Source organism: Neodiprion fabricii, chromosome 3, assembly GCF_021155785.1.
Source record: "Neodiprion fabricii isolate iyNeoFabr1 chromosome 3, iyNeoFabr1.1, whole genome shotgun sequence".
NCBI lineage: Eukaryota > Metazoa > Arthropoda > Insecta > Hymenoptera > Diprionidae > Neodiprion > Neodiprion fabricii.
The window spans coordinates 39927724-39947702 of NC_060241.1; the positions used below are offsets into that span (position 1 = coordinate 39927724).

Consider the following 19979-nt stretch of genomic DNA (forward strand, 5'->3'; position numbering starts at 1 on the left):
GGTGTCAGTCGAAAGAATACACCGCACAATTCCCACCGCACAAAACAAATACCCAAATACATCAACATATCTATGTACGACTATTTTTGCACATTTCCTAATTGACTATGACAAAGTTATAGTGTTTGAAGGTGCAGAAAGTGCAGTTCAACTTTTCTCTTCAATCGGCTCGACTCATTGTACCTTTATTGTTAAAAACGCTTCTGTACCACAAAATCTAATTGACAATTATCATCGATATTAATGCATTATACGTATAATATAGTTGTGTGTATAACTTATAAAACTACAATAGCTGGTTCTTAATCCCTATAAACTTCCGCATAAACTAAATTTGCATGCTTGAAATATCACAGACATATTATGATACACGTGCAGTGTTCTTTGATGCTCTTCTAACCGGATTTAATTATGCTCGTCAAATAATGTACACATAATTATACCTTCTACCCATAATTATGCATACGTTAATTGTGTTATTTTATTTTTCCGAATTCAAATTTCCCCTATCAATAATTGGTTCTCCCAATTAAAGAATAAAATATGACAACCTCACAGTTTATCACGTTAAGCATGCAATGGACCTGTCTGTGGTCGCACAAATTGTTATTTCACATATCTATACGTGCAATGTTTGAAATTCTTCATTTTCTCATAGACGATTGTTGAGGTACAGCGGCTTGGTAAGTCGTCCGATACACCCGTTTTCGCTGAGCATCCTTCCGTAGATGAACCAAATTGGAATCAACTTTAGCTTGAACGTGACTAAAGTCTGGCAAACGAGAAGACAGGCGACGGCGCTCAGAGTTCACGAGCTTCTTTTCAACGACCCCGGCGGACTCTATCGACGAATTTCTCGCAGTTTTCCTATACCACTTATACGCGATTAACGGGATTATATGTACATACACAAAGTCAGATGTCAATCAGGTCACCAATATACATACGATACAGTTTGACCGACGGCGTCCTTACGGACGTCGGAGGTGGTGGTGGGACCGGAGTCTTGGACCGTCTGTCCAGCGGATATTTCGGTTTCCGAAACTCTTCCCAAGTTGGAGTTGGCAGCCGTCGATGGTTTCGCGGATTCCCAAAATTTGTACTTGCTGTAGAGCGAGTCCTTCGCAGATTTCTCACTGCTAAGAGTTATTCTCGAGGACTTTCGCCCCGCAGCTACGCGAGTAAGCTCATCCTGCACTCCGGCAGCAATCAACCCCACAGAATTGTCCGCTCGCGAAATCTGTTCTGTATTGTTTGAATTTTCCCGATCTGGCGTTTCCTGTAAACAATTCTTAATTGCGGTGCAAGTTTCTGCTGCGATGAAATTTGGTGTTGGATGAAAAGATTTAATTTCATCTAGTCAGGATTATTTTTTATAAAGTATAGTATATGCAGGTCATCTCAAGAAATTACCTTACCATCATTTCCGTCCTCCACATTCTCATCATGTCAAGGACGTTCGAAGAGTGAGCTTCGAGTATCGAGTGAGTACCCTGCAGGACAAGTGAAGGAAATTTTTTTCAGGAAGAATTATATCACGATTGACTCGTAACGTTAAATTAAACGTTTGCGTATCGGTTGGTTGATGCTTACGGCTATCCAAGGGTGATTTTCAACCTCAGCTGCGGTCATGCGAAACGCCGGATTTTTCTGAAGCATTTTGCTTAACAAATGCTTTGCTCCTTCTGAGCAAGATAAACCTTCAGCCGAAAATTAATGGAAATATAAATTTCAGTGTAATTTATTATTATTTTTTTATACTTTAGTGTTATATTGTTCGACCTAAATATAACACGAGAGTCTTTAATTCGTTTGAAAGGTACCGTACACGGTACGTGAATTATATCTACGCACCGGAAAGATCAAGCTCTTGTGTTTTAACGAGCATATGGAGGTGCTGATCGTTCGTAGAATAAAATGGAAACTTCCCAACGAGCAGGACGTACATTATAATTCCCATGGACCAAACGTCACACTGCTGGCTATAAGATTTAGTGGAGATCATTTCTGGCGCTGTGCGAAGAAGACGTTGGTGATAAAAATCCGGTTTTAAACTAAATTAAATAAATTTAAACACCTATATTGTATTCAAATATCTTATATTGGAACCGATTGTAATTATAAGTGAATGAGTAATATTATATAATATTATATAAGACTTATATCTAAGTCTAATAATATTTTCGGTAGAATTTATTTACCCATGTAAGTAAGCGTGCCGCAACAATCATGCAGCATGGTTTCGTATCCCGTACCGCCCCGCACCGCACTAAGCCCAAAGTCCGTTACTTTTATATGTAAATCGTCGTCCGGATTTTGCGGGTTCGCAGCGATCAGAATATTTTCCAACTTCAGATCACGGTGAACGATGTCTGTACAGATATGTTTTCAAAATATAAGAGTACGATAAAAAATGTAATCGATCCTCAACGAATTAATGTATCATTTACCTATGACTACAGGCATGTTTCTCTGTGGTGATCAATTGCCATATTTGAATACTTAGTTAATTAGTTTCGAATCGACTCTAGCGTTGAAATGGAAGCATTCAAGAATTGGAACTGAAAGCTATTTGAGTGTTCCAGGAATTTATAGGAATAATGGTTTAAATTCACGTTGACAGCACGGTTTACAATTATAAGTGCTTTAAAGGATAATACTGTTATAAAGGGTGAAATATCGATGAGCCTATCTTGCAGTAATTTCACTGACCGTTTTTGTGTAGGTAGGAAAGGGCACCAGCCAAGCTACGAATAACAGTCAATGTTTCCTTTTCTTCGAAGCGTTTCTTCACTTTGAAAGTTTTTGCTAACGACCCCGTGCAAAGCTCAAATATTAAATAAATTGTCTATAAACAAAAAAACACATTCATTACTATATAATATCTAGTGAAAATGTTAGTAAAACTGTGTAAATATCACTGAACCGATTGTAACGTAAATTATAAAATTATTCTCACCTTCGGCGATTCAAAAACGCGGTCGAGGAGGATTATGTTCGGATGATCGACCAACTTGAGAATATGGATTTCCCGTTCGACGAGCATTATTCTGGAGGCACCAGCCTAATGAAAATAACTTAGTGCTCTGCATGAAACTTGACGCAACGATGATCCGTATTATGTAATAAATATTTAAACGTACTTGAGACTTATTGATAATTTTAACTGCCCAATTGAGCCCCGACCCTTTGTGACTCGCTTTAACGACAGTACCGAAGCTTCCTTTCCCTAAAATCTCACCAAACTCGTAGATTCTCTGCAATTCAGCGAGGTCCGTAATTCTTTTATGGATCAAATCTCGCTCTTTCAATTTAGTCGAGTGCGTCGATGAATGTTTTTGAAACATAAGTTTGATCTTTTTACCCCGTAACCTGTGCCTGTCATGTCAAAACTGAAAATGTGACAGCCTTCGCTAAATTAATAAATAAAAAATTACTGCCCTCATCCGATGATTAAACGTTTCGGTCGGCTCAACACGTCAATATGCGTGATCATTTCTAAGCATTTATATGAACCTTGTATCGTTATTAATAAGGAGTTATGCTGTGGATAATTTGACAACAGTGATTATAGTGTTCAATCTTTCTACCATACTTGGCGTAAGATGAATTTAAATTTACCGCGCGCTTGGTCGGTGAGAGAGAAATTTTTCCAACCGACTGGTAATTAGCCCCATCTGTAAATTGAAATAGAAAAGTTCACTGGCTCTGAAGGTTGTTGCGTGGTGCAGCATGTACCGGCACCGTTGCAGCAGACTCTTCGAAAAACAAGAAGTGAAGTCAGGACAGGCCGCGGATCATGACCGATATCGTCGTCCAACAACGCCTGTGAATTTGTTGTGACAGAGATTTTCTTATGTATGGAGATTATTTAAGGGAGAACTATTTTTTAAAGTATGGATTCATCGCCTTCCTTGGAAACTGTCTATCAGGCTGTGTATTCCCTTTACAACAACCCAAACTCAGCCGAGAAGGAAAAGGCCTCGGTATGGCTGGGGGAGCTACAGAGTTCCGTGAGTATTAACCTCAGTTTATTGAAAATCTTATACCTAACGAGCATTTTTTCGTTCCGGAAGGACTCCTCGGCCCTCATATTATATCTAATCTCACTACAGTCCCAATTTTCGATTCGGAACGTCAGAAAGTCGCGTGCACCATCACACGTCATAACCTGTAATTTTCTCGGACGTCGACCACTTTTTTGATCCTGGCACATGCCCTCCTTACAAAAACAAAGAGACAAAATTAATACTTGATTTGGAAGAAGCTGATAATTATGTTAAAGTTTAAATTGTATGTCAAACTTCGTCATACTAACAAAATGCCTAGATCTTGGTCTGATGTTTGGAAAACGAGAGGAAATTTATATGCAATTTCTTTATTAACCGATAAGTGGATTTAAAGTTATTTTTTTTTTTTAATTTCTGTCAAAATATGCAGTTTATTGCGACAAAAAATTAAATTTGAAAATTTGAGAGTGTTGGGAATTAGGGCTTTGAAAAAAAATTATATCCTTCCATTTCATATCTGTAGCTAAGAAGCATGTGGGAAAACTTGATATCTTGTTTCTACAGGTGTTCGCATGGAAAGTAGCAGACGAAATGTTACAGCAAAAACGAGATGTAGAATCTTGTTACTTTGCTGCGCAGACCATGCGTACAAAGATACAATTGTCATTTCACGAACTGCCTGCAGAGGCTCACAATTCATTGAGAGACTCTTTGATGGATCACATATCCCAAATAAACGAGCACACCAGCAACGTCATCGTTACACAGGTGCGCATCAGTTATACAATTGACACAGGAACATGAAATTTTAAATATTTTGCCTTAAATAATATCCAATTATTTTTAATTGGAAATTTGAATTTTTTTCCTTGGCTGTCTCGGTATTTTAAAACTTTCTTTACTTCTAGCTGTGCTTAGCACTTGCAGATCTCACTCTGCAAATGTGCTCATGGCAAAAGCCAGTCGTTGATCTAATCAACAGGTTTGGCGGAGCCACAGCTAGCTTATGGCCACTCTTAGAAGTCATGACAGTTTTACCAGAAGAAGTCAACTCCAGATCTCTCAAGTGAGTTGCTAATATTTAATACAATAAATTACATTGTATGTATTTTCCAAACTACCTTGAAAAGTGGGTGTTGAGATAACCCTAAGTAATTGAATACATTGTTTCAAACTTTAGATTAGGCGCTAACCGGCGTCAGCATATCATCATGGACCTTAATGCTAGTGCCGATACGGTTACAGAGTTCTTGGTGAGTATTTTCTTATTCTTTGTTATTTTACGGTTGTTTATTTATAGATCCAACATTTGGTAGTCAAGCAATGCCCAACTTTGGCTAGCACAACTTCAAAAAATTGCGCTTGAGATTGTGAATTTGAGATCTGTTTCTTGTATTTCGAAACAATTCATTGTAATTATGAAACTAAAGTCACTTCTGGTAGTGGGACATTTAATGAATTGATATTTTTCTTGGCAGAAAGTTTGCTTAGAAAACGGTGGTGACAATGCACAAATTCAGGTCAGGATCCTTCGATGCTTTACCAGCTGGGTAGCAGTTCATGCGATATCCCTTCAAGCTGTCGGAAGCAGCGATGTTGTGGCATACGCTTTCCAGGTAAGCTAAACTGTGTGGTCACTGAAAGGTGTGCAAAGTTCATTTTTATATTAACAACATATCAAATTACACTTGGAATGCTTATATTATTTCTCATTTGGTGACACAAACAGAAGGTAGAATAAAAAGTTTAGTTGAATTTTAAAGCTTTTCGTTTGTTGTAAATTTTGCTTGATCATTCGTGCAGGTACTCGGTAACCACATGACAGGATCACAGCTACATGAAGTAGCCACAGATTGCGTCTGTGTTTTACTGCAGTCATTGAAAGACGCAGGTTGCTTGAATCATAGCCAAAGTAACGGTGAAATAGAAATGCAACTGCAGCAGCTTCAACTGTGTGTCTTCACTAGCGTGATGAATCTTGAGCAGCCTTATCACTTATCCGTTGCCCATGAAGATATGGAGAAGTACTTCGAATTCTATTGTCTATTTCTTTTTTAAGAGATACCTATACGTACCATTTCTCCTTCAATTTATCGACCATAATGAACTGGTCATTTACTGATAGTTTTATGCATACTCTATTTTCAACAGATCCATGAATTACTGTCGTATCTTCACGGAACTTGCTGAGTCTTTTCTAGACACAATGGTTAGCGGTTGCCTAGGAGGCAAGCAACATTATTCAGTGAAGATACTCGATCTTGTGCTCACCTGTGTGGGGCATCACGACTACGAGGTAACATAATAAAAGGGTCGACTACGGACATTTCTAAGTTTCTTACCTGTTTCTACCACTTAATGAAATGTCTCAAAGCATATGCCGGATGAATAACGTTTCAGCTAAACGCTCATCTCTTCTAGGTCGCAGAGATCACTTTCAACTTGTGGTACAGACTGTCAGAAGATCTTTATCAACGAAATAGTGATGATCTTAACACCACTTTTAGACCCCACTTTGAACGACTTGTTGGAGCATTATGCAGGCATTGCCAAATGGAACCGGACCACGTGAGTAACGCTTTTTGTGCATGAACCGCAAAATTTCTTCGTGACTGTTGTGAATAACGAAAAAATTTCATCAGTTGGGCCTTGTCGAGGAAGGCGGTGGCGGTGAGGACTTTGCCGATTTCCGAGGCCGTGTGTCTGAACTGATCAAGGATGTAGTATTTGTTGTGGGCAGCTGTCACTGTTTTCGTCAAATGTTCACGGCTTTAACAGGTGCTGTCGGGCCGCAGGGCCAACAGCAAACTCCAACTTGGGACTCGAGTGAGGCAGCACTTTTTGTAATGCAAGCTGTTGCCAAGAATATTATACCGTAAGTCCCTTGAGTCAATATTATATAAATGGGAGAAATAAGAACGCGCGTGATACTGAAATCTTGGTGTGGATTGGCATCATAATATTGTGTACTACATCTACAACTGAGCATGATTACGTTTAATGCTGTAAGTTTTGATTCATGGAAAATAATTATTTCTATCATTATTTTCACAGAGAAGAAAATGACGTTGTGCCAAAAGTGGTTGAGGCAATTTTGAATCTACCTGAAAATACGCACATAGCTGTACGACACACTAGTATTTTGTTATTAGGAGAACTTTGTGAGTGGATAGAGAGGCACCCCCAGTCCTTGGGTAATAATAACCATCTCGTTGCTGTATCTCAACACCTCGTGCTCGTGAACAGTGAAATCCGATTGAACCCTCGTACCATTTTCGTACAGTTGTCCGAAATTTCTCCCGTTTAGTTGAAGTTGCGAATGTATCGCCTTTCTATATAATTGCGCTTACCGATTTCACTGTTGATGGCTTTCGGAGTAAGAAGAACGAGGAGAGACCAGCTATTCATAAAAATATCCCCTTTTTTGTTCAAAATGAAAAAAATTTATTCTGAATACTTGTTGATATTAGAGCCGGTGTTGAACTTCCTTTTGGCATGCCTTAGCCAAAGAGGTTTGGGAGGTGCTGCCTCTGGGGCATTGCAAAGCATTTGTGCCGCTTGTCCTAAGCACATGGCTGGACATTTTCCAGGGCTTCTACAGATTGCACGATCTCTAGACAGTTTTGCGATCACTAACGATGCTGCAATTGGGTTGCTAAAAGGTATGATATTTTGCTTTGGACAAATTTTTTCACTTATTAATCAGTAGTCTAATATTTTTCGAAGAACATTTTGGTACTGTAGTGTTCTTGTAAATCTGTGAAATGAAAAAAGTCAAGAAATTGTAACTGGAGAACAACAAATAGAAGTTACACGATCTGACTTCATTGCCGACAGGTGTTTCTATGATCCTGGCAACATTACCACGCGATGAAATTGGCCCGGCAATGAAAGAGCTGTGTTGGATTCAGGCTCGACCATTGTGTCATCTCATAGAATCGCGGGGAATTCCTATTGAGAGAGGAACAAAAGCAGACCCAGTTGTATGGTTGGATAGATTAGCAGCTATCTTTAGGCATACGAATCCTCGCATCGATAACCCAGCCGAACCTCATCCCTGTCAAAGTGTCATCACCGAGGTATTGAATCTTTACTTACAAGTTAATTTACGAGTACCGTATACATCAGTCAGGAAACAAGAAAGAAAACTGAATATCCTTGGCAAAATACAACACCTTGATTGCAGCTAAGAATGGCATTAGGTACAAATTGTTATTCATTTTACACTTCATAGATGTGGCCTGTACTATCAAACGCCTGTCATACGTATCAGCAAGATGCCAGACTGATGGAAAGGTGCTGCCGTTGCCTCAGATTTGCTGTAAGATGTGTTGGCAGGCATTCGTCTCACCTTCTAGAGCCTCTTGTCAAACAGGTATGTTATTGCAAGGAAGATGAAAACTTTATCTTGACTTCAGAATAATGTCACATTTCAGAAGAGCTCAAGACTGTTGACGTTGCATATACCTATATTGCCTAACAAGTAAGAAAAATATTTTTCCAGATCGTAGAACTGTACAGTAGTCATCAGCATAGTTGTTTCCTCTACCTTGGTTCAATTCTTGTTGACGAGTATGCGACTGATGCGGATTGTGTATCTGGGCTACTGCGTATGCTTGAAGCTTTTGTTGGTCCTGCCTTTGCAATCCTCCAGCGACCTGATGGATTGAAAAATCATCCAGACACTGTGGACGACTTGTTTCGCCTGTGTGCTAGGTAACACACGGATAATAACTCCAGATATTTGATTATCATCGAAATAAAATAGCGAATACTAAGAATAATAACAGCAAATTTCCAACGCTCTCATTGAATTTTTTCCAACAGGTTTCTGCAGAGAGCTCCGGTAGCTTTTCTACACCTTGCAGCTCTCGGAAATGTAGTTGAATGTGCTCTGTTAGCCTGCAGTCTCGATCATAGGGACGCCAACGCTTCTGTGATGAAGTTTTTCTACGACTTACTATATAGCGGTAGGAATCACGAGGTAAGTAATAAAAACAGAGCCTCCAGTTTACTTATATGCGAGAGAAAATGATAAATCGTTTGATAGATATTATGATTAATATATTACATAGTAACTAATTCTACAATATAATCCTCAGAACCGACCTGATTTTGAGATACGGAAACAACTGGTGCGAGGAATAGTTAATGAAAAGGGACAGACTTTGGTAGCTCGACTTATCCATGCTTCTGTCTTTTCTCTACACTCGTACATGCTGTCCGACGTTGCCGAGGTCATCATTGAGCTTGCCCTTGTTGACAGAGAGGTTTGTCCATGGTTTTTTTATTAATAGCACCGATAAGTGCCAATAGAGCATTGGGAATAACTTTCCTAGTAATGAGTAATTCATCAAGACTGTCTTGAGATTGGTTCAAATATATCTTCACAAGTTGCGACCATCTGTTGACCGCAATTTCCTTCGTTTAGTTGGTTTCAAGGTGGCTGGAGGAAGCAATAAAGGCAATGCCAACTCAAAATGCTGGTGGAAGTCCAACAACAACACCTGCTCAGCTTTTGGAATTTCACAACGCAGTAATGAGGTATTGCTACGAAATACATGCGTGTGTGTGTGACTAGCTGGGTTATAATTCATCGGGAAAATTCGTTTTCTCGGGTGTTGTTGAGAGGAATGTAAATGTTATTATGTTCAGGATCTTGCATGTGAAGCGATGACCTGCCAAATCAACAAAAATTAATTCTGAATGGAGTTTATTTGTGTTACAGGGCAGACACTCCAAAAGCGGTTGCACATGCTCTACGAAACTTTGCCCGGCTATTTCGTTGATATGGAGAGATGGAGAAAGAACGTTAATTCCACAATACAGTGGATAATGCAAGTCTGGTAAAACACTCTCCGTCTTGTTAAATGTCCGGGATTAACTGATTTGATACTGACATTGACAATTAATACACCAGAGAAACAACAAGACAGCGTTATATCTAGCTAATAAAAATCTTTTAGTGTCAGATGCCAATTTACCACGCGCCAATTGAAAAAGAGAGTATTTGTATAGGTACAGAAATACATTATAAGCAAACACATTAGTTTTTTTTTGTGGTTCTAGAAAGGTTAAACTTCAAGTTACTGGATACTGCCATCATTTGTTTGGAAAACCTTATGTCACAACTGAATTTCACGGCTTTGGAAGTATTTCAGTGGGTACTTTTATTTTACAGTCAAAATCGGATGTTGAAGAAAATTACCATGGCTATACATACACTGTCGATAATTGATTCATCAACAAGTATTGGCCGTAGTTAGATATTGATAAATAAGGTATAACATAGTAATGTACTATAATATGCTTATCAGTGTGTAACTGCTGGTGGTATGAGTTAGACTTAAAAACCTCAAAGTCTGAGGATTTTTTACGCTACCTATTACAGTTTAGGTATAATGCGTCTAGTCAAAAACAAGAAGTAAGGATTCGTGTCTACATGTGTGAATTGAATAATCCATACAAATGCATTTTTAAATTGATGCGTGGCAAATTTTAAGGGGTATATCCGAAATAAGTGTCACTCTGAGAGACAGCCGCCAATTTTCGATCAACGTTTTTCTAAACGGCTAGAATTAAATATACGTACAATACCTACATCAATTTTGTTTATCGGCATTGAGACAGCTGTGACTACATTTCTAGCGGAATTATCTCCTCACAAACACGTGGCACATTTTCTTAATCACGTTTGAAAATTGACGTTCTGAAATCTGATCGGTAATACACATTATATGTTTTCTAACATGAGTTCTGGAAGATATTTATCTGCCGCATCCGCTTTTCTGGCATTACTTCATTGAAATCAGTAATAGTTGTAAAACTATAAAATACGCTGATAACATAAAAATGTGCATTAAGCTCGCAAAGGGAATCGAAAATTTATAAATATATTAGTAAAGGGCCTGGAATTGATGAGATGATTTTTATCTCTCCCTTTTCGTTTTATTGATGAATGGCGCCAAATTGTGTATGTCCAGGTCATCTTCCATTGAAATGAATATAGATTTATGTACGTGAGAAAATATTGTGTACAAATGTAAGAGTATCTAGAAATAATTCTATTACGCGAGCTCAGGTTTGTTGAATCTATGTAAATAACACGTTTTACCATTTTATCAAGCCTATAACCAAGCATATACGACCAAGATATGGCTTTTCATTTTCGCATTCTGATTTTAATTTCATCAAATATTACTTTGCATGTTTTTAAAAGCATCCAATAACCCGCTTTCGCGCACACTTCAATGTTAATGATATATTCAATTTTGTCTGTTTCTGATAGCAGTTCTTGCTCGTTTTTCGTCATGTTGAACCAACGCAAAGGATTTTTTTTCTTTTGTTTCTCATCATTTTATTTTCTTGCATTTTGATGTAGCAATATTTTTGTTGATGCTAGTGGTACGGAGTAACATCTCACGCACAGAATGCGGACTTTCCATACAAGAAATTTTGTCGAACTGTGTACATGATTTCAAAATTTTTGTTTTTACGCAGTACACAGGGCAAATTACACCTTGAAATTTATCATATTTAACATATCTATAACGAAAGTATTTTTCGTCTCCTGCAACTTACTACATCTATCTATGTAGTAATGATGTGATTCGACGTACAAACCTATATGATTATACATATAAACATGTTTATGTACCGACATTGCCATCTCTGACCTGAAGGAAATTCATAGTTATTATGGCAAAAATCACCGTGATATAATTGATAGTAATTAATGAATATCTTCCAGAAACTATAGACATTTGGTTTTGCAATTCTATCTATACGATATACAAACTCCACTGTGTTTGTGGTAATGTGGCATCAATACTGCGTATACATATGTGTAATTTATGATAAATTAGACGAAGGTGCGCGTGAGGTTTTTTTTCTATGCGCAAATGTGATGTAGAAATCGAAAGAATAGAGAGTATGTGTGTTTGTGAATGTTTGGATGCGAATATTAGAGATGCGATTATGAAACATGACTCGTGTCACAGACGTATATTACATTTAAGGTATACTATTAGATAGTTTTAAGAAATCTATTCTAGTAACTAATATTGTTGACAAAATTGTGTAAAATTTTGAGCCCGTTTTTAACATTCATAAAATCATTTGATAATTGACTATGTGATCAATTTTACAAAATTTAACGAAACGTCTATCGTTATACGACTATATAGTCACACATTGTCATTTTTCGTTTACCTTTTTTTTTTTCTCCATGTTTTCATATAATTATTATTATTTTTTCGCAACTCGTAACTCTGTCCCGCGACGAAGAGTGCTTGACACCAAAGATTATCTAACTTCCACAATCCTACCTATCGTCGCACCTACTTTCACAATGGCATACAATTACAATTCTCAGTTTCGGCCATTCAATCATTTCGTGGATTTTATCATAACTATGAAAGCCCATGCAATCTTTCTTCCCACCTACTTATGACATTTGTTTTTTGCTTTGGTCTGCCGAGGAAGTGAAAAGACGTTTGATGAGCTTTTATATTTTTCTTTGTAATATCTGAATGGCTTACTTGAAGGAGTTGAGCGTACGCAAAAAATGATACTGTTCATAGTTCTTACTGTTAAAGCAATTAAACCACAGAAATTTGGAAAGTACAGGTAGGACCATGTTTGTAATTATCCACAAATTGATGAAACTAATGTCACTCGTCGTTGCACATATAATTGCTTCCAAACCTCTGAGCGTCTCTACACGAAATTTGACCTCTGAACAAAAATATAAGCACTTGAAACTCGTGGGTATAATAACGGCTTGGAAAGAAAAATTTGTTGCAATTGTAAGATTATTGTCATTAAATTAATTTACGCTGAAAGCATTGGTCTCGACGGATCACGCCTTGGCAGCCATGCTGCGAGCTGCTGCTAATAGTATTTTGTCATTTTGTTTTGTAACAACAAAAAAAAGAAGGAAAGAAAGAAAAAGAGATTATCAACAAAGTTCAAATAAAGTGATATTTTTTAACTAACATCTTGAATTTCACCTAATAATAAAGAAGAAAAAGGAACAAAAAGAAAATCAAATAATTCTTGCTCATCATTTGTGTTATTTTCATCTCGGCATGATCGCATACGTACACCTACATCAGTATGTATAATATATACATATGAATGAGATGAAATTCATGCACTTACGCGTGCGCAAAGCTTTCAATTTGTTCTCTGAATGCTATTTACATGAATTTTTGATAATCGCGCCAGACGGTGGAGAATGGTCGAGAATTCGAGGAATATGGGTAGGGATTGCGTGATTTTTTTTTTTTTTTTTTTTTTTTCCACTCAATTTTATAATTGAGTAACGGGCCTTGGCAACATTTTTCATTTAACAAATTGAATTATATTCCAGTTATAAACGAGACTCATATATACGCTAGTTGCGTATAACTGTCACGAGCAGTTAAACAGACTTGTGTCATTGTAACCAACCTCGTTCAACTGGTATCCAAGTTACTTGCGCCTTGAACTCACGCAAGACAGCGCTAATAGGCTATATACGTGGCCACCGCATGATCACACGCTGCGCTTAATACTAAATATCACGTTTGTATAGCTTATACGTTTACAAACAAAAGACTCGTGTAATTATATCAACGATAACAACGCGCCGCGTTTATTACTCACAATCAGCCTGAGGTCAAATGTTCTCTATGTATGGAAAGTGCGTTGCCCACAAAATCAGAGGTGACCGCAGGACAAATTCGTACGAAGATAATATTCCTGTCTGCCTACATCTACTTTCACTCAAGACTATATTCGCGAATTTATTATCGCGATTTCGTAAAATACGAGCCATTTCTTTGTTCTGCGTTAAATGAATACGTGTTGGAGTATTTTCGTTCATAACTGTGTATAGAATGGGGCTGTTTAAGACGTTTTTCGCGTGGACTTCGATATTTGGATATACGTACGACAGCGTTGAAATCGACCAGGGCACCTCCTTAATTAGAAAACAACTCCTGAGAGAGCTGAATTTATTCGGTTTAATACTTACAAACCGCATTGTTCTTTGTGTTCAAAGAGTCTGTCCGCTCTCGACGCGGATAATAATTCTCGTTGTCATTTTGCCAGTACAGAATTGTAGGCGGTAAATGTTTTGAAACGTCTAACAAGTAAATATTTTTCTCTTTTCTCCACTATGTCTGCAGACATGCAACTCGGAGTGGAAAAAAAGTGAAAAAATATTTCGTTCGTGAAAAGGTCAAAGTATTTCTGCACTCATTCGGTCGGTGTATTTTCGTATCCACGTACACGCTGTGCAGCGAGGCACACGCGCTGTGCGATTATATTATCTTGTTTAAGGTGGTCTTTAATTTCAATTGTAATCATAAGATTCAACGTCGATCATTTCGCTTTACCGGTAAAATCAAAAAGCTAGTCCGAAGCACGGACTGACAGGCATATGGGCGGATTGAAGATCGAACGAACGGTCGAAGCACAAAGTCCGCTCTTTGTCGCTACGTCCGTTCCTCTCTGACTCACGGTAAACAGCTTCGATGCTACACGTAGCAAGCATGCTCGCATATATGCGCTGTATAAGCTACCGTGGAACCTTCTACCGCACACGATTATATGTGCTCTCTCTCTGGCTGCATTAGTCAGACACAATCGGCGTGAATCACCTTTCGACATGGATGGAATGTGTCGACGCTGTATGTTCACGCGGTTCATGTGCGGCTACAATTCTTTCGGGTTTCGATTTACACGTCTTCACGTCTATGCGCATGCCTGTACCATTTGGGTGGTTGATTTTTAAACTTTTTTTATTTTTAAGGTGATACTCGAAAAATTGGTAACAATTGCTGAAAAAAAACTGCTGCAAAACCTGGAGGAGGTGGGAAAATATTTAGAGGTCGCTACCGATTATTGGAATATTTTTTATTTATTTTTATGCGTACACTTTACGGACTTGTATATATATATGTTGATTATTTTTTTCGTATCGTGGTCCGATTAATCATTGTTCATAAAAATCAGTACTGAAATAGAAATAGGAACATTAAGATGATGCGATACTCCTATTTCGATAACAAAAACTGTTATCCAAATTTCTCCGTGACGATTAATCTTGCGGATAAAAGGCGAGAACAGCCAACTGCGAAATTGTTAGGCGCAGTTTGCTGTTGACTAATTAGACCGTGATATAGAGGGAAAAAAAACTAATAAACACGATATAAGTTCGTAAGGTGTACGCGTAAATAATATAAATAGAAAATATTACAATAATTGGTAGCGACCTCTAAATATTTTCCTACCTTGTCTAGATTCTACGTCAATATTTATCCAGTATTGGTCGAAAATTGTTCGACTGGCAATTAAAAAAAAAAAAGTTAAAAAATGAAGCACCCTACTGTACCATATACCTCTGCTTCGTACCTGCGAATCACTACTTGACTTTCTGCTTTACTGTTAACGGCTACATCTCAAACATACAACGACTAACAACAAGACTGATTGTGAGTCTGTTGTGAGTTAAGTTTTTAAAACGCCTCGGCTTGGAAGGAGACGTACCTGGAGGGACATGCCAATATGGAAAGAGACTCAAGAGACTATCACCACATCCGGGTGTCAAGCAGGGTTGTGAAAATTGCATTGTTTTATTCATGCATTATCCATTTCATTACCCGTTAATTTTTCAATGATTAATGCGTTCCTTTTTCATTGTGCATTTTCTTGACAATTTATATTGGGACGCTGCATCATTCATCACACAATCAATGAATAATTCAATTTCTCCTCATTATGCATTATTTTGATAGTTGAAATAGTGATAAAATGTGGTATAATTTAAATAATTTATGAATTATAATTATTAATATAGCGATTATTTGAAAATGATTCAACTACAAGTACTCAGTACGATTTATTCGGGATTCTTTTCAGTCGTTACTCTAACCTCCCCAGACTTATATAATTGTTTTTGAAGGAAATATAGTGCATTGCCTAATAATAGGCAGAAAAAAATGAACTACATTTAATCATTGATGTTGTCTTTTGAAAGTTTCATTTTTCTTAATCCGTCAATACACTCAACTAAGCCATGATATTTTATACATTGTACGTATAAATAAATCCAATCGGTTCATTAGCAAACCACATATAATTTTTCAAATAAAATAACAGGCACTTTCGCCGTGTGGCCACAAAAGGCGATTTCGTTTGGAAATTTATGGTAAAAAAAAAAAAAACAGAGTAAAATAAAATGCATTTGCGGTAATAATGTACTTAGTAAATTATCTTGAAAAATGATACAAAAATTACATCTCCACCATTTACCCACACCCATGACTGCAGTCATAATTATTGCAATGAGAATCCATAAATGCATTGTTGCAATAATAATAGCCTATTAGTTTCGTAATAATTATTGCAATTTCAATCCATTACTCATTACCTTTGGTGATGATTAATGCAATCCGAATCCATTACTCGTTACTTTGGTAATGATTAATGTTATTTAAATCAATTACTCATTACTCTAGCAATGGTTAATTCAATTCGAACAATTAATCAATACTCTGGTAATTACCAATTGTGTTATCATTCCTGGTCAATTATTCAAGTAGTTACAAATCCTAGTTTCGATGCATTACCCAATATTTTAGTAATGAATAATGCATTATTTTTCGAATAATATTTTCGCAACCCTGGTGTCTATCATTTTCGTAGATGTTTACGGCACTGATGAATATCTGCAGAAGCGCGGCATAAGCGCGGATTATTTATCTCTTCGAAAGATTCTTACGATGCATCCTTTCTTCTTTCATTAAATTTTCTTACCCTACTCCTATACCATTTTCCTAATTTCCAATAGCAACTCGCTATTCGTTTGATACGATGACTTATTATTTGAGCTGTACACATGTCAGGCTAGGTAAAGTTATCCCATATCAAACTTCCTTTGTGCATTTAAAGCACGTGCAATCTTTAGCAAATTATATCATTCTCGGTGTATATAACGTACTTGAAACCTTAGATGAATATTCTTTGTTCGAACCGGGGTCTATAAATGCATGATGATGTACATTTAGTATCGGAGGCATGTTAGTCTGAGCATCGTATCTCAACCCCAATATACCTTTCCCGAGGAGAAACTAATGCGTCATTTCCACTTATATGTTCAATAACATCGCTACCGAGAAGTTCGAGGAACGCGTCGGGCGACTGCGGCCAGCCTACACTTTCCTTTTTTATTAATCCAGCCCATCTGAAAAGGGTAAGCCTGCGTGGTCTCACCTTCCTTCCGTTCTACCCGTTTTTTTTTTTTTTCTGACCGCCAGATCGGAATTATTCATACGCATTCAAGTGGCACATTATAGTATAGCTATACCACCTATACGCGTGTACGGTAACCGAGGCGTAACCGGAGGAGGTGAAGAAGCAGGAGGAGGAGGGAGGGAGGGAGGTGTTATTCGGAATGAACCGCGCCTTGTTGCAATCGATTTTGGTGCGACGTTGACGCGTAATGCCTACAATTTATACGCGGCAAATTTCCAAAATTGCATTCAAATCAGATATTTATATGCACGGTTTCAACACCGTTGAGTGATATCGAGTCCTGTACATGGATGCTGATTACCCGATCGAGTTACTTTCACAACCGTGGGGGGCAAGACAACATGCTCCAAAACAAACTGATTTTCTATGCTTGGAATTCGAACGGTTTCCGTTCCGTAGAATCTACGCACGCACGTATTATACGCGGTCGGTTCCTTTAACTCCCTCATCCGACATACCCAACGATACGTATACGGTTTTACGTCGATGCAGACGGGTACTTATGTATGTACCTACGTGCACCATTTGTACGCCGGTAAAACCAATGACTCATTGACAACGAACTTCCAAGGAAAAACATTATAATCGTTCAACGCCCTCATGCAGATTAGTTTCAACGTTCCGCACAATGCATTGGTACTTGCGAGTTTACACATGTGTAAGGTATACCTACGTATATGTATGCCGATACGAAATAGATAAAATCATCGCAAGTGACAAACATTGATAATTGCTGGAACCAGCTTATTGGTGCAGACGTGAAGAAGAAGCTTTTGCAACGGTCCAATTTACTCCGTATTCGAATTCCAGCTTTGCGGATCCAACTGTATGTCATACATTACTTTTTCCCACATGTTCGTAGGTATGTGCTGGGTATATGAATAGGGTGTGCGAGTGAAATATATCAAGAAAAGAGGCATTAAGCTGCCGTAGGAATAGGGTGGCTGACAAAGACGCGGTTTGCCTTTGTCAGCGAGATCTCGAACGTGGAACGATTCCTGCATCGAGCTGTGCTGCACAGTGACTCACGCGTATATCTTCTATAGGTGTACGAGTGACTCAGAGCCTGAGATCGCCAGCTATGTCCTGAAAGACCGGGACCAGCTTGGCCTCCAGCTTTCACAACCTTCTCCCTGAAGATCCAGACAAGCTTGAATTTCTTCAGCTCGCACATCCGACTGTCGAAATAACGCGCGGTCAAACAGAAACCTCACTGCAAGCCTCCCCCTGCGACAGGATTCGAGATTTCCTGCGGCATACTGTGTGCGTTATAAAAGATCGGAAAAATTAAAAACGCCTATGGCAAATCAATGATATCGCGCTGCCGGCTCGTTCTTGTACCTTTCTGTTGCCGCGTTAAAACTGTTGTCCACGTTGTCCTTGCCAGATTTCAAGGTGAACCACTAGATACTTATTCAAGTTTAAATAAAAAAAACTTTTATTTCCACCTTTATAACTGGCAAGCACAGCTAACCGAAGTGACACCGAGTCCTGCAGCTTCGCATTTTGTTGACAAGCCTTAAATTGACTCATAAGATCGGAATAAACTTTCGTAGAAAAAAAAATTATAAGTCGTATTAAATACGGAGTACAGAATATTAACGCGTGGTACAGAGATCATTTAACGTGACCAGCAATTTGTAAGAAAAATCGATGTAGGTCAACAAACTTAAAGACTCACAATCAGCAATGAAAAATCTAAAAACACGTGGTTATTGGTTATTTTTACTGACCAATCACATACTTATGTACACTTTCTGGAAAAGTTAATTGAAAGAGAGAAAGTATCAAGAAAAACAGAGCTATTGCCAGCTCAACCACGAAGTTAAAAGAGAGAGATCACTTTTTGTAGTGACGTATGTATGTACATACATAATGTACAATCCAGACTGTCCCTATGTATTAATTACCCAAACATGTCAGTTAACAAGTGAAATTCGATTAACAGACGCACAGGTCTCGTCAAGTGATGATCCTGCGGTGCATAAGTATAGCTATTCCCATGACGTACATAGCTATACAGTTAGAAACATTTTACCAAACATAACGTTCCAGCAGGTCCACTTTATATTTGTGCGTGAATATGACACAAATTCTTGTGATTTTACCATTTAAATTGTCACATCGAAATTTATTTTGTAGTTTTATGTGTTTTTTTTTTCTTTTCACTTAGTAATACATTAAAAAATGGTTAAATCAAGTCAAAAATTTTAGTCGACCTACCGGAACATATTTCTTTTCTAAACGTGTAAACCGAAATCTCTTCGAGCATTCTCAGTATAGTCAGAGAGTGTAGGAACATACCTGGGTATGCCCGGATAACCCCGATCTGGTCCGAGTCCCTGCAGAGGTTTGGGAAAAGGTCCCAAACTGCCTGGACCCTTTGGACCGCCGCTCGGCATCCCTACAATATACCTGGATTTAAAACCGACGCAGTGTGCAGACGTCTCGGGCCCGCCGGCTAATCTACCGACCGACGAACTTCTCAGACTATCTGCAGCCCGGGAGAGCACGGCATTCACACATTTACGCGCACGCACGTGTACGCGAACACGCATGTGTACGCACGTTTAACAGAGAACAAACACGTGAAATAATGACAAGTATTAATGTTACGGACGAACCGCCTCTTCCCTCGGGAGTTCGGTACTCGTTTATTCTACGCAT

General features: G+C 38.2%; 2 protein-coding genes across 2 annotated transcripts; one reads left to right on the forward strand and one right to left on the reverse strand.

Annotated features, from left to right (window-relative positions):
- Positions 1 to 931: 931 nt before the first annotated feature.
- On the reverse strand, positions 932 to 3435 carry LOC124178334 (serine/threonine-protein kinase 33-like). Its single transcript, XM_046561574.1, has 8 exons — positions 3144 to 3435; positions 2960 to 3064; positions 2713 to 2848; positions 2202 to 2372; positions 1855 to 2013; positions 1594 to 1700; positions 1419 to 1493; positions 932 to 1279 (listed from the first exon to the last, which is right to left on the reverse strand). Exons 1-8 carry the CDS (start codon positions 3345 to 3347, stop codon positions 932 to 934), a joined length of 1305 nt encoding a protein of 434 aa, XP_046417530.1. The 5' UTR covers positions 3348 to 3435.
- Positions 3436 to 3780: 345 nt separating this feature from the next.
- Positions 3781 to 12960, forward strand: LOC124177722 (transportin-3). The gene is made up of 18 exons (XM_046560419.1): positions 3781 to 4013; positions 4575 to 4778; positions 4919 to 5076; positions 5191 to 5263; positions 5489 to 5626; positions 5814 to 6034; positions 6162 to 6306; positions 6432 to 6578; positions 6653 to 6885; positions 7065 to 7204; positions 7481 to 7672; positions 7848 to 8089; positions 8245 to 8385; positions 8515 to 8726; positions 8838 to 8994; positions 9113 to 9280; positions 9442 to 9554; positions 9739 to 12960. The coding sequence occupies exons 1-18, from the start codon at positions 3897 to 3899 to the stop codon at positions 9797 to 9799; spliced, it is 2862 nt and encodes a 953-aa protein (XP_046416375.1). The 5' UTR covers positions 3781 to 3896; the 3' UTR covers positions 9800 to 12960.
- Positions 12961 to 19979: the final 7019 nt, after the last annotated feature.